Raw genomic sequence first — 27,277 nt, 5'->3', positions numbered from 1 at the left:
TTCAATAAAACACTATGCAGTTACTGTTAATATGTCGGCGGTATATCTGCTGTACACATGCTGTGGTTGGGCTCTAAGTGAGGCCACATTGTCACAAACTCCCTGGTTAAAATGCTGCGGCTGCAGTCGATTCAGTGTGCTTCCTGCTTCCTGCTTCCTGTCTCAGAAACAAGTGGTCTGCAGATGCCTCCAACACACAGACAGTTGGGACGTTCAAAAAATACCTCCTCTAAACTGTTTGCAAGCTGTTTTCCTTGATCTTTGATGAAAACTGTCACAAATTGAAAGAGATAATATTCACAAGGCATTTAACACAAAAGTGTATGAGATTTGATCAAATTTAATTTCATTCCTGATATAACTTTGTTTCCATCCCTGTTTAAATCATCATCTAGTAAGAAAAAAACTCAAAAGAACACATTCAGTAAAGAACAAAAAGGTTCTGAATTGAGAAATTCCCCTTTTAATTAGCACATTCAAGTAGCTTATATGTAAATTAAATTAGTCTACGTTCTGTTCCCATTTCCAGCTGACTAGATGTGCAGAAATGAGAGGAATGTGTTGAAGACATCATTAGAGAATGACCAAATTTGAAGCTATGTGCAATTTCTGAATAATAACCAGTGGTGACAATAAAATAAACAAAGTAATATTTACAACTTTTTTTCATCTCAATAACTTACAACATCATTAAAATGTTTTCAGGTCAGAACTTTAATACAGAATGTAGAATGTAGCTTCACTGATATATTTCAAGGATTTATTTCTGTTAATTATGACAATTGTGGGTTAAAGCTAATGAAAAACACAAATTTAGTTTTTCTGAAAACTGCAACATTAGAACAACTGAAAATAGATTCTCCCTGAAGTGTCCTACTGAAAACTATATCCATACATTCCTTGGTTGCGTCTCCTTTTGCATGATTTTATGCTGTAGATGTGCTAAGGTATAAAGAAAGCCCAGGTTGGTCTAATAGCAGCCTTCAGCTTGGCTGTATTGTTGGTACTACTTAAACACTGAACTGGGATTTTGTTGCTTTTTTCCCAAAACTTAAAATAAAAAAATACATTTAAAAATGTATTTGGCAAGACCGACTGGGCACATATAAACAGATATATAAGATGGACGTGAAGGAATAAACCACCAGCTGGGTCCAACCCAGCAGTTTTGGCGAAACTCCAACTGGCAGGTACAAAAATGGACAAAACAACCAAAGAACTTCCTGTTTCTGGCGCTAAATATTGATGTCTGAGTTGCAGCAATGAAGTATACAACTTATCCTGCTGATGTCTAATCTCCTTTGCTGGACTTCCTGTCTCTGACCTCCATCATCAACCTCTTCCTGAGACAGGAAGCTTGCGCTGGGTGAATGTAAAGAAGAGGCAGAGGAAAGTCTCCATAAAAATTAAAAAGGACGAGTAGAGGATTAGAAAAAGAAGAGAGGAAGGAGTTTAAAGTTCAACAAACGTCTTAGCAGAACAATAGAAGTGGAGGTGAATGGGTTCGGCTTGGTCTCTGAGTGTTAACAGGCATGTTGCATTATCTGTTGACGTGTGAAATAACCAATCAGAAGATGATATATGAAAAGGTTGCAGACATCCTGATGTCATAGGGCAGTGTTGATAAGGCATGCTGCATTTGTAATGACACTAGTTTTCCAGTGATAATTATCTAAGCATGATAATTTATTTTAAATACAAGTAACACTAATTTAGTTAATTTTGTTTGCTGTGTGTTAAACTTACATGTTTACTGTTTGGATAAGAAAACGGGAAGCTTATAGACCAAACAAGTGAAGAAGGCCTACTGAAGTTCAGCTTAAAGGTAGCACTGGCTATGGAAACTAAATGAAGGAATGAGAAAAGTGGTCTGTTTCAATGAAAAATGTTCAGAGGCCATCAACATTTTGGGCCCATGGGGATTGTTTCCATTGTTGCTGCTGGGTTTTAAGAGTAGTTATCAACAGTCAGTATCCTAAGTTCACTAGACAACATTCTACACACCAGAGGAGCACTGATTTCTGGTAAGTGACTTTCTGGTGTCCCTCTGACTGCAGTCTGAAATATGTAAGAATCATTTTTATAAACAGTTTCATCACTGTCAAATTTACACTGGGCAGATTTCTTTTAAAATTCAAAAGCTTTTGTTAGGCTATAGTAGAACTTTATTGAACAATAAATAGACATGAAATAGGGTCTGGGCCATTTGCCCAGTCTGGGCAAACAGGCCAAGACTCAGAATCAAACTCGGGACAACCTCTTCAAGGACCAACCTCTGCAGACAGCGTGCACACTAAACCACCAGAGCCTCTCAGCGCCTGCACAGAGCCATTTTTTAAAATAAAAGTTACTCTGATGTGAAGTCCAGCGATATTAATCAGTTATGCAAATCATAGGGAAAGACAAGATCTGAAGAAAGCAATAAACTTTATTGTCAGGCCACTTTTCATGGAAATAAGTGAACAAAGTGCTTTTCAAAGGGTGAAAACAGAGAGGCCTTCATAAAAAGACGTACAAGAGAAAATGAAATTAAAACTACCATCTATAAAACGAGCAAAATAGCTGAATTAAAAGTTTTAAATGCAAGTGCAGGATACCGTAGAGCAGTGTTTGGTCCTCAAGCCGCAGCGCCCTGCATGTTTTGGATTTTTCCCACATAATTTCAAAAAATCTGAATAAACTAATGAAGTACTATGGAACAGATGCTCATTTTTCCTATTTTTAAAGCAGGTTGCAGTTTTTCAAGGTGACTTGTGAAATTCAGAAAAGTTGCAGGATAACTCCAAAAACAGAAGGAAGACAGAAAAGAACTACAGAGTTTTTTTTTCTTAAAACGGTTTTGTCCTTTCACAGAATAATTACATTTGACTGCCTTTGGATCTGTCTCAACAGAGAAGAAAATGCTGAAAATATTTAAAACCACGTTTTTTTTTTAACTTAATTGATTTCAGAGGAGAGAAATAGCTTCTGTCTTCATCTGAAAATTAGATTAGACTAAAATATTCATCCAGACATTCAGCTTGACCTCACCCTACTCTATGGTATTTGCTTTGTGTGACTCTGATCGTTATCTGGCGACATGTGGGTCAGCAGATCAGCCGTACACACACTCACACACACGCACACACACGCAGTCACTGAAGGGGTTTTCAGCAGCTTTCAGCAAGGCTTTAGGCAAAACAAAAGGTAAATTAACCACCAATTCCTCTGCTAATGGCTGCAATGACATACACACACAAACACACACGGTCCATGAATCTTTGAATTCTTCCACTTTCCTATTAGTCCAGTTTCAAAAGACAAAATATAAAAGCAGAAGCAGATTTGTTATTGCAATACTCAAGTACTGATCTTATCACAACATCTGATTTTGTGTTTAAAAATGAGGCCAGACTAACAAAAATATAGCGTTATGAGCAATTTCTGATATTTTAAGTACTTCCAGTGCGTACTGCTAACAGATTACTTACTGGACTTCCAAATGGTACAACAGACTCAGCAGATAGAAAATAACAAAAACAATGAAGCTTGAGTAGAAATAAAAAGTCTCATTTTAACATAAACTGCAGGTCTTTGTCAGTGTCTGGTGCATTTTCAGTTATCTTTGTTCTTTATTTACTGAATGAAGAACCCTCCGATGATAAATTCAAGGGTAACCAAAAATGTTAGCCCAGTGAGAGTAGAGTTACTTCCTAATGTTACTCAAGTCAAAGTAAAAAGTCAGCACAGGACAATTTCTCCTACATGTACATTATTAAAAAAAGCTACTCAAGCTCATGTAACTGAGTAGAAGTGTAACTAGTTACTGCCCACCTCTGCAGAGATTGATTTCTTATCTGACTGCTGCTATATGTGTGATTGTTATACATATTTGTTTAATATTATTATTATTATTCCTACATTTATTTTCTATTTAGATTATTGATGGTTTCTTCACCAGGGGCCGACTGATATAATAATAATAATAATAATAATAATAATAATAATAATAATAATAATAATAATAATAATAATAATAATAATAATAATAATAGAGATAATAATAGAGATAATAATAAGTGTTTTTATTGTCATTCTAAACTTTTGTCTTAGTTCAATCTGTTGTAGTTTTCTCTTAATCTCATGGCCTGTTGAAACTGGTTCGCCTGCTGTTACTTTTTAATCGACTTTTTCACCACTTCTGATCTTATTTTTAGCTTTTTTTTTTTTACATGGCCTTAAAATGAAAGCAGAAGTTCACCCTAAGAAAAGTATTTACCTTACATTTTAAGCAAATATCATCTGGAAAATGTGGGGTTAGTGTAACTAGTCGAAAGAAGCAACAGTTGTGACTCTTGAAAAGACACAGTAATGTTAAACAACCTCAGTTGTGAGTGGACGTAGGAAGAATGACTGTGTGTAACTTCCTGCCACACACTTTTATGCAGGTAGTGGGTTAATTGGAAGCAGACGTTTGCATGTGTGTGTCTGGAGAAATGTTCTTCCCACCTTAAAAGCTTTTCAGCAGACAACTGAGCCACGAACTGAGCCACACACTAACAGTGTTAGCTGATTTGTTGCAGACAAGAGGCTGAGGCTGTTTGTTTTGGAGATAACCTAATGCGACTGGTTGACCTCTGTTCGTCTCAGATTTGGGTTCCTTGAACAGGTTGCAGAAACGGACAGACATAGGAGACATTTGAGTTTCTCAGATTCAAATAATGATTTAATATGAATCAGTTATGGCTTTGATCTAAATTTAGAATTCAGATGAATGATTATAGTGAATCATAGAGATGATGGTTTCAGGTCTGGGAGTATCAGGGTCTCATCTTTGTTTATTGCAAATGATGTGCTTCTACTAGCATTTTCAAACAATGACCTGTCTAATGCAACAGTTCACAGTTGAGTTATGTTATTTGTAGTTCCCAAGTGTTGTTAGGCAGATGATAGGTAGATAGAAAAGTTGGAGGTTGATCTGCAATGATGAGGGTATTAAGCTATGCCAAAAGGCAGAACTATCTATATTCTGGTCCATCTATGCTACAAACCCCATATTTTGGCCATGAGATATGCACTATCTCTCTTACGGTGAAGTCACTGATTAAAGTTCTGTGTGTCCTCATGACCCACAGCCAACTGATGCATTTATAATTGTATTTATATTAAGCCAGAGATGGCAGAAAGGTTTATTTAACTCAGTCCTGTCAAAACTGTTATCTTCAGGGAGAGAAACAGTAAAACTCTGATCTATGGAAATAAATCTTTCAGGCTGATAAAAAGTCTTATCTTGTTGTCATCTTATCAAGTTTAGGTTTTTTCCCCTCTTATTCAAAATATTCCCAAAGATGCATTTTTATTCTTTTATTCCCTTTGGAGCATTTCTCTTACAGCTGCTGTAAAAGTTTACTGCAGCGCTGTGCTTTCAAGTTCATGAATGCTGACAAATATCAAAAGAGAGCTTACAAGGTTCCCTCGTTGAATTTTCTGCATTAATTACCCATATTGGACTGCACAGTGGTACAGTAGGTAGCACTGTTGCCTTGTAGCAAGAAGGTCCTGGGTTCGATGAAAGTAACAAACAGTCTATATCTGTGAAATAGTCAATATGTCACCTTATGGCTGTAGATAAATCTTTTTAAAGCTTTGGATTTTCATAATCAAAGTATTTATTCCTAATTTACTCTGTGTAAAAAAGACAGGTCACTGATTGGAAGCTTAAGATGGTTATAATGTTAAGACACTCAAATGTTTTAGGCATAAATACAGATAAAAACCATTGTGAAGCCCTTATCAGGTCTCAGAATTTGGTAAATCTAACTTGAACAAAACAACAACATATTTACAAGCAGATAAGAGAAGCAGTTGTTGCTCCACATCAATTTGGGATGGACTATAGGGCTACTTTAAGACTATCCATCATTTTGCAGTGAGAAAGATTATAATAGTGTAAAAACATTTAAGACAGCTACAGCCTTTAACAATTTGGTGAAACTTTTTATTAAAGTTTTAAATCGTCCCTTAAAAAGACATTTTGAAAGTCCAAATTTCCTTGATTCCTTCCCATTTTATTCAAAAGTTTTAGCTAATTTTGACTAAGCCACTGAGGAATGACAGAAATGAGAATGTATGGGAGATTTGTCAACCTCTGACCGTGCGGTGCAAGATGAATCTCTCTGTAATTATATTTAAAAGACAGCTGGAATGCGAGGTTTTGTCACATTAAAAACAGACTTCTGGATTGTGTTTACTTCATGGCTAGCGTACTCACAGAAGCTGGTTTTTCTTCCACATTAGACATCTATGAATACTCTCCAGGACACAAAATGCATCCTAAAGGTTATTAAATGCAATCATAACAGGACGTGCTTGTTACTGTCACGGTTTCTTGTCTTATCTGTGTTTCTGTTTTTGCTGTCAAAAGGCCAGACCATACGTCACCGTGATCGAGTTCAGGTAGATCCAAGTGCTCCAGGCTCTTGCCCCACTGGGATTTAGCACATTTTCCGAGTGATTTAAGGTTCCAGCCTGCAGCTTGTGATGAGTTTACACAGATCTTTGGAAGGGCAGAGGGGGGTTTAAGTGATGGAGAGGCAGTGTCATGTTTCTGTGAAAGCACTGAGTTTCCTCAGGGCCCGAGGGCTTTCTTTGTGTCAAGTTGCGGCTAATTTGCATGTGACCCTCCTCCTTATTTTTGATTGGTTGGCGCCCCTGCAGGCATGTGGAAACACATATCCAAACTTTCTCAGTTGGAGGAAAACTTCCCTGAGTTGAGGATGAACTGAGAGGCAGGAACGCCAGCAGCTGTGAGTAACAGCAGGCAGACATAGGCTAGAGGTTATGGGGAATGAAATGATGATATCTTAATTCTGGGTTTCTTTTTCTAAAGCGACTGGAAGTTTTCTTCTTTAGCTTTGTTTGTGTTTTTCTTCTTTTTTTTTTTTTTGCAAAACCACATATTTCCTATAGTTTAGTGGCTGTAGTCAGTTTTTGTAAGAGAAAAATATTTTTTTTATGACAGGAAGTAGTATTTGTTAAAAATATTAATTCTTACTATTCAATTTGCTTAATTGTTTTTTTATAGAAAAAGTTCATTTACCATCTTATTTATTGTCAAAATAAAAATAAATAAATCAGCTTAGCCAGTGTATAAAAGATAATTATTACTCTATGTCACCATGCTGCTGGCTCTGCTTCTGGTTCTGAGCCTTTTCTCTGGGACTCTCTGCTCTGAGTCATCTTCAATAATTATCCATTACCGGGTTTGGGAGGAGCAGCCGTCGGGAACTCGGGTCGGCCGTCTGTTGGACGACCTCCGTCAGAGGGATGAAGTCGGCCCTCTGGAGGATTTCCAGGTGGTGGAGCAGGTAAAGGCCCTTCCTTTCTCTGTCATGGCTCGAGATGGGGTCATCTCCACCCAAGGTCAACTGGACAGGGAGGCGCTGTGCCGGGGATCAGACCTTTGTGAGGTGGCCTTCAGCGTCCTCTACAGAAAAAGCGGCTCTGTGAACTGCCTCCGGATCCGTGTTGAAGTGATGGACCTAAACGACCATAGTCCCAACTTCCCCAACACCACACAGGAGGTGGAGATCTCAGAGACTGCCCCCCTTCGCATGCGAATCCCTTTAGATCGAGCTGTTGATCTCGATGCAGGGCCCAACGGCCTCCAGACCTATTCCCTATCAGTTAATCAGCACTTTGCTTTGGATGTGACAGATGCTTCGGGTGGGTCAAAACAAGCAGAGCTGGTGGTTATCAAAGAGTTAGACAGGGAGGTTCAGGACTCTTTTGACCTGATCCTGGTAGCATACGATAAAGGGAACCCACCAAAGTCCGGGAGCATGTCTGTCCATGTGTTGATTCAGGACTCAAATGATAACAGCCCGGCTTTTGTGGAGAGCAGTCCAACTGTGACTCTAAGTGAGAATACACCCATTGGGACAACGATCTTCAAGCTTACAGCAACTGACCCAGACCTCGGTGCCAATGGTGAGGTGAAGTACTGGTTCAGTAAACACACCCCCCCAGAGTTTCAAAAACTTTTCCATGTGGATTCACAGACTGGAGAGGTGATTGTAAAGGCTCCTCTAGACTATGAGAGGGAGCCATCCTATGTGCTCAACATACTGGCCATTGATCATGGTCCCAATAGCATGCCAACTCACTGCAAGCTACATATCAAGCTTGTAGATGTAAATGATCACGCACCAAGGATTAGCACAAAATGGCTTTCACCCTCCTCGGCTGTCCCCACTGTCAGGGAAGGAGCTCCGATTGATACGTTTCTTGTACTGGTGACAGTTTATGATGCAGATTCAGGAAAAAATGGAGAAGTGAGCCTGACTATTCAAGAGGGATCAGGGCCTTTCCGTCTTAAATCCAGTGATCATTTTAATTTCTTGATTGTAACAAATAGCTCCTTGGATCGAGAGAAGGTTAATAATTATAACATCAAACTCATTGCTCAGGACCATGGAAATCCATCTTTAGTTACTATTGAAAACTTGTCAGTTTCTGTTCTAGATGAGAATGACAATGCACCAGTATTTCTCAAATCTATTTATAAGACTTCAATTAAGGAAAACAATTTTAAAGAGGATGCACTTCTTGAAGTCAAAGCAAGTGATGATGACCAGGGACTCAATGGAAAAGTTTCTTACAAAATAAAGAAACTTGCTGACCAAAAAATTTTCTCCATACACCCAACAACTGGAATCATAAGGGTACTCCGAAGCTTAGACCACGAGGAATCTCAGAGCTACTCTTTCATTGTGGAAGCTGTGGACTATGGGCACCCGCCACTGACTGGTTCAACCACAGTCCAGATTAATGTTGAGGATTTAAACGACAACTCTCCAGTCATCAAGGAACCAAAACCGAGAAACAGGGTGGTTTCTGTGAGCATCCCCGTGAATGCACACAGAGGGGAGATTGTGACCGAGCTCGGAAACGACACAGAAGAAAAACCCACTTCTCTGCCGATCAGTCGCTCAGTTTTGGATGGATTCAACCGCTTCCCTGCATCAACAATAAAAGCCGAGGATCCAGACTCGGGACTCAATGGACAGCTAAAGTACATCATTTCAAATGGAAACACAAATGGCTTGTTCTGGATGGATGAAGATACAGGGCAGCTATTTGTAAATGCCACCAATGCCACTGAGCTGATTGGGAGAACTTTTAAGATGGAGCTGTCTGTGGCAGACATGGGCTCTCCCAGCTACAAGACTGAGGCGACTCTGGAGGTAACTTTCATCAATCTCCAGGACCACTTGAAGAACTCCTCACCTGGAAACCGAGGGCAACTTAGCTTTACTATGATGATGGCCGTCTGCCTGGGTGCCACATGCCTGCTCCTTCTGTTGGCCATCGCGTTGGTGACAACATTTTGCCGACCCGAGAAACGGGACAACCGTGCTTACAATTGCAGACAGGCTGAATCCAGCTACACCCGACATCCTCGAAGGCCACAAAAGAACATCAGAAAATCTGACATCCAGCTAATTCCAGTGATCCGAGGGCGCAAAGAAGAGCCGTCTGAGGAAGACAGTGAGGTCCAGCCTCTGACTCTTGCTCCACTACCAGAAGATCAACAAACTGAGAGAGAGTATAACTTCGTACCATCGGTTATGAACACCAGCTTCCATTCCCAAAACTACCCGGAAGTGGATTCCCCTCAGCATGTTGGCCATCACTGCAAAACCCTTCGGAAACCTGGCAATATTGAACTTGATGGGACTTTGACCCTGACACCAGCTACATCATACCAGACCCTCTGTAAAACCAGAAACCCTTCCTCGTCCTCTTCTTCGCTGTCACACTTTAGCACCTTGAAGCGTAATAAGCTGCACCCAGAAAGCGAAGAGTCACGTCCTCAGCGTTCGACGTCCCAGGCAACTCTAAGGAGGCCGAAGACATCAGATGGTCAGCAAGATGCAGAACACCAGCAAATGCTTCGAAACCTGGTCCGTCTCTCCATGGCTGCATTCGGAGACACCATCGAGCTTTCCTCAGCTTCCCCAGAGGTGCAGGTGAGTTGTAACTTCATCACAACATTCACTACCTCAGAGATTCATGTTTCTATCTGTCTGTCTGTCTGTCTGTCTGTCTGTCTGTCTGTCTGTCTGTCTGTCTGTCTGTCTGTCTGTCTGTCTGTGTATCTATCTGGTCACACATTTTTAATTTTTATGATAACGTGCAAAATTGGAGTAAAACTAGCCTGTAGTGTCTCCTCTAAACTCTTTGAGTCATACCTTTAAGCTTTAACGATCTATTATAGGTTCAGAAGTAACATTCACGGCACAGCACATCAAGTTGAGTTGATAAATATGCCCATCTGTTTGACATTAAAGACTTCGCTAATCCACCGGATGATTCTTTAATGTCTTCTTATTTACATTCTCTGCTGTAGCTCAAACATTAAGGCTAATGCACGGCTGCTGCTGCTCGCTCTCATTTAAATGCCATTTACTCATATCTAGAATCTGTGTGATCACATTTATTTTAACATGTGCTTACAGTTAGTGTTCAAGTAATTAAGTGTCCCCCTGCAGGCTTTGAGATTAATCTGAAGTGAAGTCCATTAGAGAGCAAAGATGTAGGCCCGACACCCCCTTCACCCCCACCCTTCGTCTCTTGCGTAGACAGAGCAGCTTCCCTTCCAGCAGCCTCCATCCTTTTTCTACCTCCTGTATGATGGCTTATTCAGACGCCCTAAAGGCTGGAGCAAAGGGAGGGAGGGGGTGGGGGAATGTAACTAGCTGATGGATCACTATGAAGCCTAAAGCAGCCAGCATATTCAGGTACTCATGTGTCGCAGAAAAAAATGCCCCCTGACTAACTGTGACATTCGTTTTCTTACCGAATATCATGTTTCTGACTCATTCTGAAGCCTGGAGAAGGAGGAGGACGATGGGGGTTGGAGCCAGCCAAAGTAAGCTGTGATGTGTTTGTAGTGTAAGCTAAAACCGCCCTGACACGCCACTCTGTTGCTGATAAATGACCCCAAAATCACTTTTACTGAAGAACACTGCAGCAGGAGGGAAGAAAAACAGATCAGCCTGAAAGCAGCTCAGATCCACAACCAGAGGAGACGCTCAGCTGCAGACGCTAGGTCTGCAGGGAATTAACAATAACGTAACACACTATAAATAATATCTGAGGCATTACGTGTTATATGGAAACCATTTACTCATTTTGTTTCAGTTAGCAGCTGATTTAAGACCCAATACAAATGCCTGACTTGTATTTTTTTAAATTGTCTTTATCAGTAGTTCTTCTTACTTTCTGAAGGTCTTTCAGTGTTTAGCAGATTTTTACACTGATGTGATTAGTACCTGAAAACCTTACAGTTTTACCAATATTTAGTCATCACACATCACACTACCTCAGAAATCATTCAGGCATAAAGGAGTTTCAAATGTCTTAGGCTATGATTTTATTTATTTTTATTTATTTTTATCAGAAACTATGTAAAAATAATGTACAAAACCTAGAGCATGCTTTATGGGTCCAAACATAAATAGAAATGACTAAAAGTAGAAGAACGCCTAGTGTTTTCTATGGTTTGCACAGACATTCAGTAATTTTCCTATAACTTCTGAAAAAGCAGTGATGGGTTTCTAAATTATTATGTTCAATTACTGTGAGTGCTTGACACATAACAACTGCCTGACACTGATTCCGACTAAATTTTTGCTGTTTTGTCACAATTAGCTTCTCTATTTCCATTTGCTATATTATATTCTTCAGATTAAATTTTTTGACTCAGTTCTAGTTCAGACACTTTTTTTTCACTTTCATCAGACCAAAATGAAGCTTTCTGTCCATTTGCAAACTGAAATAAGACTTTTTATGTTGCTTTTGTGGAATGGCTGTTTGTGGGGCTTTTAAGCCCATTTTGTATAAAAGTTTTTTCACTGTGATTAATGACTCAAATTCAACCACCATTTCTACAAGGCACTTTACTTTTGGTCTGGAGTTAATACCCACATTAAAAACATCAGTTTTTAAACACATCAGTCTTTGAGGCGCAGAACTTGTCTCCATCCTGAATGGTGTGATGGCTACAAATACTCACGTTTTGAATATTTGCAAAATAATTCTTGGGACAGATGAACATGGTTTCTCGAGGGAACTGGAAATTGTACCCTAGGATGGAACAGATTTGTTGACGTTCACAATTCTCTTGTTGATATCTTGGCTCATTTATTTCCCCTTTTCTGTAAAGTCAACACAAGGAAGCAGTGTGTTTGAAGTGCTGCTCTGGTCAGTTGACATTTCAGTGTACAAACCTCTGAATACAAACTCAATCAAAAGTTTTCAAAAAGTCATGTTTTATTGGGTGCTATTAAAAGTTTTTTTTGACTATTTGACCAGAGTAGAAAGAGCATTGGCATCTAAAGAAAGACTGTAGTGAGTTTCTTAATTAATAAAACTTAATTACTGAAAATTTAGCTGAATTTTATAGAAATTATATGTTTTAACAAATTTAGACGTCATTGAGGTCTAAAGTCACCACCAACGCCCAGCAGACAGAGGACAAAGACTGCAGCGAGCCCCAAAGCCCTCACGTGATTTTCATCAGACAGGAAGAGGCTTTCTTAGTTTGTGCCAAGCTTCGCTTTCTTCCAGAACCCTCCCAGTCGTCCCAGTTGGCACTCATCACACCTCAGATGTTTCTCTCCTCCCTCGAGGTCACAAAGGAAGAGGCCTATTGGACGGCCGGAAAGTCTGAGACTCACTGTTCACCTCCACACAACACACACATCAATATTTCTCTGTCCATCCTGGAAGGAAGCCGAGCAAGAGAAGAATGGGCCTTTACGTAGAGGCCATTTCCTGTCACCACAGTGGCATGCACGTGCAAAAACACACAACAATCATGGCTACAAAAGTCAAATATGAGTACACACGCTCACCTTTGCTAGTGTGTGTACGTTTCCTCTCTGGAGAGCAGCGTGTATCCGCTGCATAACAGAGCTGTCAGCAGAAAACTGTGAGCAGTGAGACGGACAAATGAGTTCGGTTCTCACACTGTAACTCTGAAACAAAGCAAAAGAAAGTTCATCTAAATAAAAGCTGAACTCATTGTTTAACCGGTCAAAAACCTCCAGTACACTTGTTCTGTCTGATTAAATGCAAACCAGCACAAAACTTATCAACAGACCTGACTGACCCCATCATCACATACTTAGTCTGAGTTTCTAGAGTTTGACTTTCGTCTCTTGTAACATTATATTTATTTTATTTCTTCTTAAATGTGACCTTCAATGCTGTCATGATGATGCTCTAAACTGAAAAAAACCCCCTATAAAATCAGATTTAGCAGAATATCTCCATTCCTCTCCATTTTTAAACTTGCTCCTTTCAACTGTGACGCAACACTGCGAACAACTGTACCATGATGCAGCCTTCTTATCCTTCAAAGTGCTTTAAATGTTTCGCATAATTGACTTTAAAAATGCTGCATCTGACCAGTTCTAGGTGTGACTGACCACTTCAAAAAGTACAAATATAAAAACTAAACCCACATCTGAGTTCAACAATAAAAATATTAAAATACTAAAATATGAATATAAAAATACTTTTCATATGCTTAGAATGTGTTATTGTAATATTTTTGGGTTAGGTAACCTGAGGACTCGAGAAAAATGTTTAAAAAATGCTGAAATGAGAGAGATTAATATTTATTATTCCCTTCTGTCGCTCTTCTCTCCTGCAGCAGATCTCTCAGCTCCTCTCCCTGCTCCGTCAGGGACAGCTGCAACCAAGGACAAACTTCCGCGGAAACAAGTATTCCCATCGGAACGGCAGGTATGTAAGAAATTTCCCCTTTCACCGTCTGAAGTTGGTTGTTATTATTATTTTTCTTTTTAAAGACGAGGTCCAGATTTTTCTAAACCATACCCCTTGCCTGAGTGAGCTGCAGGAGTTCTGTTTTTGATTATTATCAAAGTTATTGTGTAGGCACATCATCTTCCTGGTTGTAATTCATCAAATATCCTGTAGGGGTTAGAAGCTATTGAAAACCAAAAACATAAGTTACTTAAAAAGTAAAAATATCACTCAATGAAAACAAGAATAGAATTAAAAATGTAGGCCTTTTGAACAGAACATGTACTTAACATATGTTTACCAGGGCTAATTTTCCATTAGTTGCAGCTTTTTTGCAGATTGGTATACATATAATCAGCCTGCTGCTCTCCAGGTCACAGTAGTTCATTTTTGTCCTCTGTAGAGGACATTTCTAAACTTGAATATCTCCCACCCCCTTGCATTCTACTGAATTAATTCATTTTGGTATCGTATCTGGAGAGGACATTTAGGGCTTTTCAATGATACCACATGTGAAGGGGTGGGATTTTTGTACGTACCTTTTTCTAATTCATAAAAATGGCATTTATCAGTAATGACACATTTTATGGGAAGAGACAAAGTAAGTGCATAAAACCTTTTATTACCTTACAAAGACAGTGGGATTTAAAAAAAAATGGTGATTGGACAATATTTTTTTTCCTGGTAGTCAGGAGGATATTACCAGCCTTTAGTTCATCTGGACTACTGGGTCTGGAGTCTCTCATCTTCACAACACCCACAGATTCTCTTTGAAGTTTTTGTTAGACAAGTATTTTGGCCAATCAAGCATGATGATACTGTCACACTTTTGACAGCTTGAGCAGGTGTTGAGTCCTGCTGGAAAATAAAATCAGGGTCTACATAAGAAGTAGCTAATAGACAGCTAAATTGACTGAATTTATATCACACTTTTCTAGTCATACTGACCACCCAACGCACTAAAACCTTATTCATCGATTTGCACTCATGAAGATACACACATTTATATACCAACATGCAGATTAATAGGCAACATGGGATTAGGTGCCTCACCCAGGAGCACATGAACACGTGACAGGAGGAAGCTGGACTTAATGTTGAACAAACAACCTTCAGATTGCAAGACAACTACTTGCAATCTGAAACAGTTGTCTTGTCTTGACATTGGACTTAATAAAAGACTGGACCAACTCCACACTCTTCACACCTCATCCAGATTATTGATAACTTGATTTCTAAATAAAATATAAACTTACTTTCATCTGAAAAGAGGGCTTTGGACTACCAAGCAAGAATCCAGACCTTTTATTCCTTGGCACATGTAAGGAGCTCAAGATGTTCTCTCTGGCTCAAGAGTGGCTTACCATTAGAAACGCTAGTGAAATATTTAAATGCTTAGGTACGCACTCTTTGAACAGCTACCGTCTTTAGAAATTGCCTTTTTATTCTGCTTCACATACAAAATCTTTTTTTTTTCTTAAGTACAAGAAGTATTCATCAAAACGACCCGAGATAAATGCTTTGAATACAGAACTCTGCGTGTAAATAATAGGCACGAGTTTCACTTTTTAAATTAAAATACTCAAATTAATTTACTTTCATTGATATATTGTAATCTACTGAAATGTAGCTATATAAGGAGATAAAATCCTCACAGCACCTTGCAGGTCCTCAGTGTCCTCCTGCTGACCTCTGAGTCCACTCAACCTTGAAACCCTCAGAAATCCAGCAGGAAAGATTCAGGATTGTTTTTTTTTTTTACTCTTTTCTTTTCATCAGCTGAGGTTTGTGTTAGAGCCAGCTGGCTGCAGGTCTCAGGTTGTGATCATCGGTGCGCTTTCAGATCAAACGAGGATTCCTCTGTTAGGACACACTGACATTAAAGGGGAATGCCACCAATTTAAAAAACTTAGATGTTTTTGTGATGGAGATTGACGGGGTACTGCAGGGGAGAGCAGGTTTTATCGCCTGAAGTGTCTCTTGCATGCTGCTGAGGTAAACTTTAAAATATACTTTTCAAAGCCAAAGTGTGGAGTGCACGTACAGTTGCTTTGTTGTCTGTCCTTCCCTTTAACTTTTGTTTATATTTTAAGTGGTCAAATGCCAAAACTGAAACAGACAAATGGCTTCCGCTGTATTTCTGACCGACTGACCTGCTGAGACTGAAATAACAGCAACAGACAAACAGGACAAAAAGGCAAACAGTCAAAGTCACAGGAAGAGTGTCTCCTAACCTCAGAGAGCTGAAGTGCTTTTGTGCATGAAGGCAAGTTAAAACGGCTTTGTTGGAGTGATTCAGATTAGCTGACAGTTACGCCTACCTCAGTGTTGATTAGAGATGAGATGTGAGCTGACATCACCTTGATGCACACAGTGCTTCAGTTTGCACACACAATGGCCTTCCTATACTCATGAAGACCTTTGAACAAACTTGTTTTTTTATCAGATTAAAATAATTACTTTGTCTTTTTATGAGCTCAGTCTTTTCAGTACAGAAGAGGATTAGGGCCACTGGAATAAAATAAAATTAAATTAAAAATTCTGACTTTAATCTCAGAATTCTGAGATTAAAGTCAGAATTCTGAATTTTTTCTCAGAATTCTGAGATTAAAGTCAGAACTGTTTTTATTTTTTTTCCAGTGGCCCTAATCCTTTTCCGTATTTCAGGCTTCAATGAGAGTAAAATAAAACAAAAATATCACCAACTATTCTAAGATATGTTTTAACCTGCTTGTTGTGATTTTGTGTGGTTATAAATGATTTGTATCGAACTGTGTCATCAACACAAGAACAATAAGCTTGTTTTTGGCTGCAGTTGCTGGGTAAACAAATCTTTGAAGCATAATTGCATGCTGATAGGTTCCTAAAAGATGGTTTGGTTGACTTTTACTGTAACAGTTGATACAACTTGAACTGAAAAGATATAATGCTTATTGTAAAGAAACACATAATGGAAATAACACAGTAAACACATTTAAGTTATGGGGGATATTTCAAATAAAAACCAAAGCAACAATTATGGAAAATAAATGAATTTTTTGACTAATCTTGAATGAATATTTACAAAATGAAAAGCGGGTACTCCTTTGCAAACCAAAATAGTTCTCTACCTTCTAACTAAAGTTAAACATTAGCCCTATATAACTTCTGTGATTTTGATACATTCAGTTGATTCTCCTAACAAAGATACATGTGAATCTGAATATTCATCTAAAACAGATTTCAGTCAAATTTAGCGTAATTAAAGGGGTACACAACTACTGCTAGTTTTATCTACAGCTAGCTTGAACTGTGCAATTTATGATATTTACCTGGTTCATTTAATTACCTAATTTTGCTTCTTCCTTTTTAATGTCATCCAACTGTTGTGCAATTTCCAAGGATCTTTACCCATTTCTGTTCAATACAGAGAAGAACTTTTCAAACTTTTATTTTTCAATTTACAGGATTTGGATATTTGATATATTTGATAATAAAAATGGGAAATCAGATGTTGGAATTAATCAACACTTTCATGTATTTGTCTGCAGATATGGAGGTCACGAGTGCTCAGATTGGCAGAGCACCAAAGACAGTGGACATGGAGAGAGTGAGGCTGGTGATGTGGACTGGGAAGCAGGAAGAGACTCACCCATAGATCCACAGCTGGAAGAAGGCCTCAGTAACCTGCTCAACAGCTCAGGTAACATGTTATAAGATACATTTAAAAAAGAAGTCACAGTTACACAAGATGTTAGCGCAAACTTAATATGGTACGTTCTAAATTTAAATTCCCACACTCAAAATAGTGAACACTATTTGCTATAACAATATTTTCTTGGCTAATTCTGAGTACAAGCTGAAGATATTAAAGGTGTTTTATTACCAAGAATAACCGAAACTTAGAGTGTGGCTTTTTTCGGAGACATGAATGACTGGTTCTAGTTGTAGGTCTTCAATAAAATGTATTATTTCAGCTGAAGAGAAACTGAAGTAAAATAAAACTGATGTCAAAGCTGATTGTCTTTAAACACAGCGAAAGTGGATTTTGTTTGTAATGTTAACAACGTGAATTCTACCAGTTATGAACGTTATCAGTGCTTCTGCTTATTTTTGGTAGGTTACTTGCTGTTTGATTGTTTTGGTTCAATCTTTCTAGGGTTTTAAAAACCCTGGGTCAATGTAAAATCCCCACATTAAAAATGCAGTGGTCTGCATGAGCATCGACATACTTTGGTTTGTGCAGACAGCATACAGACTGCTCTCTTACAATCAACCTGTCAAAAAGGAGAAAACAGGAAGGCAGCAGGAAATAACAGGAAAACAGTTTTCCTCTGCACCCATTCATAACATTTTTTCAGATTCAAATCAGTGATTGTTTTACTAACCACATCAACAACACCTGATACTGTGTGTGACGCTGACAAAATGTACAAAGAATTAATAAACAAAATTAAAAATAACTGTCAGTTAATATACAGAAAAGCTGAAGACCAATAAAATGTGTAAGTTCTTGCTGTTTCCGAACCACTTTGATCAAACTACAAATGTGGAAGTTCCTCCATGCTTCATAATTTGTTTCCCTTCATCAAATTGTCATTTTATGACAAATTATTCTCAAATTCATTGCCACATGAGTATGATGGTGAGTGTTGCAGCTGGACAATGACTACAGCATACATGGATTTATGTGAAAAAAAATCCCAAAGAAACAATATTGCACAGCCAATTGGGAGAGAAGTGTTTTTCCTGTATATACAAAGTATAAAGTTTTTGTGTCTTCAACCTGGAGGGAGATCCTTAGACGTAGGTTTTGCGTTTGGATGTATTGGCGAGTCTTCGTCGAACTGCCCAACATGCTTCAGCTGCTAAACCTCAAACACACTTACAACTCATTGTTTAGCCGGGACTTTCTCAGTAGCATGAAGAACAGAGGCGTCTGAGTGCACACAGTTCGTGTGTTAAACAGTTTCTTCCTGGTATTGTGGTTTGGAGGCTGCAGGAGCCTCCAGGCGAGCAGGGGGGTTTACTGCCTGATGATGGAGGGCCGAGCTTCACTTTATGACTCGTCGGAAGAGAGAGAAACAAAAGAGCGAGTGGGAGTGTGTTTTTCTTGTGTGTGTGCGTGTGTGTGTGTGTGTGTGATGATTGACTCATCTTTTGGCCTGAAGGGCCTGAGATGAGTGTAATGCACACCTGAGACCTGGCAGGTTGTGCTGAAAGCTGCATTATTCTGGAGCATTACTTTTTTTTCCTTACTTGAATGATTCACAGACAAAATTTGCCTCTTTCGTTACATTTTAGGGTAAAAATATGTGTAGTTCAGTCAGGTCAGAACTCCACACAGAGAAACAGTTAATTAGCAAAATTAAAGGCTATGTTGAACTTATTTCACTACGAACACTGAATGAATAATTAATTTTTTATATCTGAAGAATAGCCGGAAACTTTGAATTTCTCGTCCTTTAAGGATAATTTGTATGATGAAGGATTGTTGTGTTAATGCTGCTAAACACTGAGTGGAAAGGGGGAGTGTGAAGGGGAAGGGGTTAACTCTGGGGCGGTTTAAACCACTCTGGGTGGAAACATCAGTGTGTGTTTCTGTGTGTGATGGTACATTAAAGTCCCCACATCTGGTTGTGGTTAGATGAAGGAGACCAACAGTTTTTGATCAGTCAAAGCTGAGAAAGATTTTAATCAATTACATTCATTTGGTGGCTGATGGGACATACTATTTCTGGATTTTCATACAGATGTCATAGTGCAATGAAATATGTAGTCTCTCATTTTTTGTGAGGAAAACATCTGTCTAGGTTTACAAACTATTTTTCACTTTTAAAATGTCTCATTTATTAAACACAGCAACCTCAAAGTCTGTCGTTGTGCAGCGAGAGCCTAAACCCTCCCCTATTATAAATGATTAATCTCCACATAAATAGTTATCAATAATCCAAGTGAAATGAATTTGGTCCACAGTGTAAGTAAAGCACATTTTATTTAGATAGCACTTTTCACAGATAAAAATATCGCCATGCTTCAGAGTGTAGGATAAAATATGTAAAGTTGAAGTGTACTTAAAAAAAAAATTCTCAAAATTTTTGTCCAGTAGCAGTATTTTAAAAGAATATCGGAATATTTTCAGACAGTAAAACATAGAAGATTATTTTATGAAAAAGACAGGGATGCATAGAACTAAATCTGACTTAGTCCTTCTCATACTTGAACAAATTCCAGCTTCATGTTGAGACCGTCCACGTTTTTCAGCTAAATTAGATCAGATGAAACCTAAATAGCTTAAAGAGGATAAAATATGTAAAGTTGAAGTGTACTTGAAAAAAAAATTCTCAAAATTAAAAAATTATATTAGAAAAAAGAAGAGATGTAAGTGCATTGCGTTAAGGCAAAGTGGACAGATGGATAGTTCATTCAATTGAATTGAATTCAATTCAGTTTGAAGTACCATAATCAACATGTCATGAAAACATAAGCAGCAAATTAGTCCCAGTTATAAATGCCCTTCTGGCTTGTTGCATCAACAAAGTATAATCTATATTATACTTTGTTATAATATAATATATATTATAACAAAGTATATATATATTATATTTAACTTTGTTAAATATAATATATTTTATGTAACTAAGCATAAAATATGTGTATATAAAGTATATATGTAGTCACATTTAATAAGTGTTACAATGTTTAATACCTTTAACCAGGTACTAAACAGACTTTTCAATGTTTTGTTTTTATTGGTCTAATATGCAGTATTCTAAATGTGTTTTCATTGGCTGTGGGCAGAATATCATCATAATTAACAGAAACCAAACCCTTAAAATTTCAGTCTGAGTATAATTAATCCATATTGTGTTTAAGTTAATGAGCTGAGTTACTAATAAATTAACCTTTCAGTAATCTGATGTATTAAATATGTTCATATTCACATGACATATTAAAATAGAATATAATAAAAAGGTTAATTTATTCCAGTAATTCTATTCAAAATATGAAATTCCTCTATTTCATACGTTCATTACACACATACTAATATATTTTATATTTATTTCTATAAATTACATTACAGCTAATGCAACATCATGTAATCAGAAAATTAAAATATACCACTGAAAATGATGTTCATGAAAGATTATTTAAGTGTTGTCCAGCACACAGTCATTGCCACCACAAGGAGGTTAAACCAGAAAACTGATTTGAAGGAAAAAGTGTCATAGAAAAAGGGATAGCAACATTTTGAAGAAAAGACCCATCTTTTTTAGAATAAAACTGTTGGCATTACATTTATTTAACATATCATTTATGTTTTTAAGAGTTCAATTTAATATGAAAAAAATATCACAAAGGTCCCAGAGATTGGGAGAATTTAAAGCATTTCTATAACAAAGGTTAATTCAAACCTTTGTTATAGAAGATCTGAATTAACCTTCTATAATACAAAAATCCAACATTTTGGATTTTTGTCCAGTAGCAGTATTTTAAAAGAATATCGGAATATTTTCAGACAGAAAAACATAGAAGATTATTTTATGAAAAAGACAGGAATGCATAGAACTAAATCTGACTTAGTCCTTCTCATACTTGAACAAATTCCAGCTTCATGTTGAGAAGACCGTCCACGTTTTTCAGCTAAATTAGATCAGATGAAACCTAAATAGCTTAAAGAGGAACTCAAGCTGTCACAGCAGGAAGAACAGCACATAAACAGGATGGAGTAATGGGGAGCAAGGAAAGAGATTAGGAGATTTAAACAAAAGGATAAACTCCGACATTAGTGAATGCATGAAATGAGCCATAAAATCATCTGTGGCCCGCTTGTTTGTGAGTCAGAAGCTGGGCTTGCTGTGTTTTCCACGCAGACACACCCGGTGTTTACGCCTCTTACAGGGACTGAACTCTCCGGCTGCAGGAGGTTTGTTGCTTCGGTGTGGACGTGATGTTTAATGCATGCTCAGAAGAGCAAAGGATGCCAGAGATGGCAGGAAGCTCCTGTTAACATCAGCCAGATAAAACCCCCCTTGTTGTTTCCTGATTTTTATGCCTCGTTCTCAGCGAGGAGGCACATGGAAACCAGCAGGACACATACATTGGGTTCTTTATTTCAATTTGACCAGCTCTTGTAGAGTTGGATGTGCAACAAACTCAGATTTTAGCTTTAGTTACACAAATACAAATAGGTATTAACTCTGGTAAAAATAGGTGAAAAACTCTGACTAGTGCCGGTTCTTGCATGAATAGTGTCCAGAATGAGGCTACCATTGTGCAACATTGTCAATAAATGCTCTCCTGAAACAAAGTCAATTCTAAACAAAAAGGTAACATAGGAGAAAACATTAAAATACTAATGTGATATCACTTGATCTGGGAAATAAGATTTAAAGCATGCTGTTTATTCTTGTGTTGATCTAATGTGTTCCTTATGTCTATAAAAAAAACATGAAAAGCTGCTGTTTGCCTGCTTTAATTAACAGAATACAGGTTCCCTGAATCTGAATCTAAAACCTTAATGAATATTTGTTTTGACTAAATTAACACGCTTTCACATGCAGCCCAGGACTCTTAAACATGCTGAAATAGTCATTCAATTTAGCATTAAATCACACGTTGCCTTCCAATAACTAAACATGCATGTAAGCTTTAATATTCTAATCACAGTCAGATGCCTTCCAAATATTCACCTTGCTGACGACAAGAAACCTTTGACTTGGTAAATAATCTAAACACTTCAAACTGTTTTCTATCAACAAAGTGTTCAGAATCGGCAGTAGTTGCACAAAGCGTCTTTCTTTTTGTTTTCAGATGATGTTTTCTCGGAGATCAGTGACCCCGCCTGGATGGCCAGGCTCTCCCTGCCGCTCACAGCCGATTACCACGACAACGTCTTTGTGCCCAATGGTCCTCCGTCTCCTGAAAGCGAGCTTCCGCCGCGGGACGGCCTGAACTCCACCTCGTCTTTCTCCACCTTTGGTAAATGTTTCAAAAGCTACAAATTAGAGTCATTTCAAGATACGGTATCCATCCCCTAGAACATTTCTATGTATATTTTTTCAACTGCAACAACCTTTAGAGTATTTTATTGGGATTTTGTGTGATAGACCCACACAAACACATAACCAGTGCAAAACGGTTAAGTGGAGGGAAAGAGATTAAAACTTATATAATCTTTAAATAAATATCCAAAAAGTGTGGTATGCATTTTAGATACATTTTACAGTCATGTTTTTGTGCAATAAAGCTGAAAGTCTTTTCACCATCTTTACACATAAAAAAGGGATAGTTTAAATTCTTTTTCTTTTTTTTTAAATTTATCTTAAGACCGGTAAGTTTGGACAAAATATGTAAACAATAATTATCAAATAAACTGGAGATTCTGAGTTAGATTTAGATCCTGACTTTATTCAAATTCATTCTGTTGAGTGTCTGACGGTTGTTTCAGGTGGTAGTACTGCTGTAAGTTGCACCTCAGTTTCAGTATTAAGCCTCTAACAACAGTTTTTCCCTCTACGCCATCCATTGTCTCCTCGACTCTGATCAGCTTCTCTTTTCCTGCTAATGAAAAATATATCCCCACTGCCTGATGCTGCCACTACCATGCTTCACAGTGGGAATGTGCAGAATTAGTTTTTCTTGGGTAAAAAAAATGTAAGAGAAAAAAAATCTATATAATTTCCACTTCACAAGTGTGTGCTACATCATGTTGCTGCATCACATAAAATCCTAAACTGTAAATTGTGAATTCACTCAGTGGCACACATGATTCCAGACTGGTTAAATATTAATCTCACATGTTTTGTATGTATTTTATTGTAAAATATGCTTTCCATTCATTGCTGGCAGGGAGAAACTTTCCAACCTCTCACTCTCTTTCAGGTAAAACTCCAGAGAAAGACGGCCAGCTGGGCGGAGCTTTGCTGTCAGAGGTCAGCACGCTGTTTGAGATGCTGATGACTCAGAAGGCCGACGCCCACCCAGGCCCTCGGCCTGACGTCCTGTACAGGCTGTCAGCAGCGTACCGACGCTCTCTGGGTTTGGACGCGACAACATCTGCTGGAGGCAGCGCCCCAAAGAACTGCTCTGAAAAGAGGCCGACTGCGGCCTCAAAACATCAGTACCAGTGACTGTTACATGCATTCAAACATCGCAGAAGACCAAAGGGAGCGGGGACCAGAATGAGAGAAGGGTTGGGGTTTAAAAAAAATCTAAAGAATAAACCCAGGATCTGAAAATTAATTAACTTTAAAAGCTCATTTTCAGCAGTTCTGTGCAAATACCAGGGAAGACCCAAGATTGTCTTCAGAGTGATCAATTTTCCAGCTTTTGACCCATTGCTTAACAGATATAAAAATCCAACTTTCTTCACTATTATCACTAATGTGGAACTGAAATAAATCCTAACATGTGTACTTTTTTTTTTACTTAAAAACCTTTTCAATCTTTAGACTCATGGAGAATGAGGTACGAGGTGTTCAGTTGGTTGCAGACTGTAGTATATGTTGCTAGATGTCACTGTATCACACACTGGAGCTCACTAATGCAGAACAAAAATAACTGAAGACGAGAGCAGCAACAGTGTGCAGTTATTTTAAATTTTTTAACCACTCTCTAATGGGTTTACTTTTAAATACGAAGGACACAAATTGACAGAATAATTATATACATTTGTTTAGCATCGTTTTTAAGAATGTAATAGCACAACCAAAAAACTGGGGGGAACAAAAATCAAGATAATTTTTACAATTCATTGATTCCTGAGAGGTATTTTAAATACTAGAACAAATGGTTGGAAAATAATATGAAATTCATTGACAACAAGTCAGTTATGCCCAACAAATAATAGTTAATCCACAAAAGTGTCTGATTCTAGAAATCAGAACAATATTAGCTATTTTTATTTTAATCTTTAAATATTTGATGCCAGATTGAACATTGCGTGGCTGTTTTGTCTTGTATAGTTTTTATCTTTCAAAACATTTTAATGGAATAAGGAGGCAGTTTGTCAATTACAAAGCAGATGAGAAAAGAAAGATCTTTTTTAATCTAAAGAGGATATAAAATGAAAGATCTAAATTTTTCCATTTAATCATAGATACATTTTATAATTACAAACTGTGAAATTTACTCGTTGTGACTGTTAATTTTCCAGCAAACACTTTTTTCATCATGCTGGCTGTTTGAACAGAAGTAAATCTGCTTAGATATGCATCCAAAGGGTTGAAGTTATTTTTAAAAGGAGTGAAATCCTGCAAAATGTTGCTTACGAAGCAGGAAAGGAGGCAGGTGATCTCCCTCTGTCAAAACCTGATAAAGTCCAAAAGGGAGCAGAGGGAAATGTTTTCATTTTCGTTTTCTTCTGAACTAAAATCGAGCTGAAATCCAAAAAGAACAGGACAAAGATTGTGATTGTTTAAATTCCCTAAAAGTGTCTTACATGTAGTTGTTTCTGTTTATCCAACAGCACTTTGTACATATTTTTTTTGTTAAACTTTTCTTTAGTATGAAAATGTATTTTAAATGGAAACTATCTTTTGTAACATTTACAATAAAATGTGAATCTTTAATCTCTGTCCATCTGAACTATTGAAGAGTCAGTTTGCATAAACATGAACATCTATTTCTATTACAGAGACTTTCCTTTAGGCTTCCTCACTGGGTCATCTCAGGTCCAACAGTATCACTTGGTGTCGTTTCAATTGACACATGGTCAAAACCCAAGAGGACCTTAATGAATAACAGGGATTTAGAGATCGAGTCCAGTCATTTTGTTGGAGCAGTGCGCCCTCTGCAGTTCAAAAAATGCTGTTACACTCCATGAAGATGGCAAAGCTGCTCATCCACACAAAAGGAAAACAACACTATTGATGAGCTATTTAAGACAAGTTAAAAATGAAATAGGAAAGCAAAAAATCTAACAAATGATTAAAATGGAATATTTCTGATTAGCATGAATCCAAAACCAGGATTATATTTTCAAACGTATTTAAATCTATCATAACTTTCCTAATAACAAGGAGAAGAACCAACATTTTATTTAAATATTCAACAACCACTGCACCCAAATTGCCACATTCAAGTTTGATTGAAATTTGCAGCAGATCACTTGGACAGGCCGAATGGCTTCTGAAGGTTTATGATCTGGCCTAAAATGAGCAAACATTTTATAGATGTCACCTGTTAATGAAAAGGTGAGACAATACCAGGTGTTTATTAAGCCCCAGGCCACTAATTTATACCGGTAAGTGGCCGGATTAATGAAAAAGTCATCTATCATTTATTAGGCACAACTACACATTTCATTCGCACCCAGACTTTTGCAAAACAAACTCTCTAACAAGCCAACTAATGTGCTTGTTGTTTTTGTTACACAAAAAATGTGATTGAGCCCTACTTTTGGAGATTATTGAAGGATCTGCACTAACATGAATGTTTCAAAGGAAATAATAGTTTTCTTTGCAGTAAAAAAAAGAAAATAATGTTTCTTTTTTAACCAGGCTAATCAAATATGCAAATGAATGAGACAGTTTAATTACATTAAATTACAATCAATACAATTCAAAATAAATATTTAAAAAAGAACGAGAACATTTTAAACTGAGTTTAAAGTTTAATAAAACTATAGAAAGACTTAACATAAAAACTCGTCTCTTTGATAAGCAGGAAACCCATTTCAGACCCACCAGAAGAGACTGGAACCACTAAAGATGAGAGAATCATGAAAGATCCCGTAGTTTTCTATATCTCACTCGTTGATTGATGGAGGCCCTGCAAAGATAAATATGTTTGGAGGGTGGCTGGATGGCTGGATGGATAGCTCATTTTTATAGCAATACACCTGCTAATTAGGTTGACAAAGTTATTTTTGCAGCTCACTTCCAAAGTATCACCTTAACAATGACTATACTCAGTTGATCATTTCTGGCAAAATACAGCAAAAACATTTATCTCTGATTAAAAATCTCGTTTATGTCTATTAAGCTTTTAAGGGTCTTTGCAATCAAATGAGCTGCAGATTATCTCTGTGCAGGCAAATCTGAACAGCTTCTCTCAGAACTTTCTGTTTCGGATGCATAAACTACAGAGAACAAATCCAAACTGCTCTCTCCTGAATATTCCTGGTTGTTTGCCACTGTTTCTATGACCGAGTGTGCGATTGGAAGGAGTTCACTTCTTTCCGTTTGGCTTTAGATATGCTTCCGGAAACATCTACTAACCTCTGTGCACTTAAAGGAATCTCAGGCTTTAGAGAAAACAATAATTTAAAAGATATGCTGGCCTAGCCTGAGCAGCAATAACCTGCTTCTTTCATATTCAAGTCGAAGAACAAGCAGGAAGGAAGAGACAGGATGAATCTGGAAACTGCTAATGCGCTCTCCACTGTTAAATATGCCACAAGTGAGCTACTGAGAGACAAAGGAACCAGAAAAGTCCAATAAAAGCTTGATTAAAAACAACATCATTATTTTCTTTGTAA

The 27,277-nt window shown here is 37.7% G+C and overlaps 1 protein-coding gene across 2 annotated transcripts; it reads left to right on the top strand.

The window, feature by feature from the left end:
* Positions 1 to 7,049: 7,049 nt before the first annotated feature.
* On the top strand, positions 7,050 to 25,316 carry pcdh12 (protocadherin 12). 2 transcript variants are annotated; one of them, XM_008420484.1, is made up of 5 exons: positions 7,050 to 10,010; positions 13,706 to 13,794; positions 17,346 to 17,497; positions 22,609 to 22,776; positions 23,680 to 25,316. In XM_008420484.1, exons 1-5 carry the CDS (start codon positions 7,158 to 7,160, stop codon positions 23,925 to 23,927), a joined length of 3,510 nt encoding a protein of 1,169 aa, XP_008418706.1. In that variant the 5' UTR covers positions 7,050 to 7,157; the 3' UTR covers positions 23,928 to 25,316. The 2 variants fall into 2 exon arrangements, with proteins under 2 accessions (XP_008418706.1, XP_008418705.1); XM_008420483.1 differs by having other exon boundaries at positions 13,703 to 13,794.
* Positions 25,317 to 27,277: the final 1,961 nt, after the last annotated feature.

Source organism: Poecilia reticulata, linkage group LG10 (genome assembly GCF_000633615.1).
Source record: "Poecilia reticulata strain Guanapo linkage group LG10, Guppy_female_1.0+MT, whole genome shotgun sequence".
Lineage (NCBI taxonomy): Eukaryota > Metazoa > Chordata > Actinopteri > Cyprinodontiformes > Poeciliidae > Poecilia > Poecilia reticulata.
The sequence above is the reverse complement of the archived record's forward strand: the minus strand, read 5'-3'. Positions and strand labels throughout refer to the sequence as shown.

Bases quoted from the DNA above. Each gene is read 5' to 3' on its own strand.
- pcdh12 (XM_008420483.1), top strand. From the start codon at position 7,158: ATGCTGCTGGCTCTGCTTCTGGTTCTGAGCCTTTTCTCTGGGACTCTC. The intron at 13,795-17,345 runs GTATGTAAGAAA...ATTTGTCTGCAG, and splicing joins TATTCCCATCGGAACGGCAG to ATATGGAGGTCACGAGTGCT. The intron at 22,777-23,679 runs GTAAATGTTTCA...ACTCTCTTTCAG, and splicing joins CTCGTCTTTCTCCACCTTTG to GTAAAACTCCAGAGAAAGAC.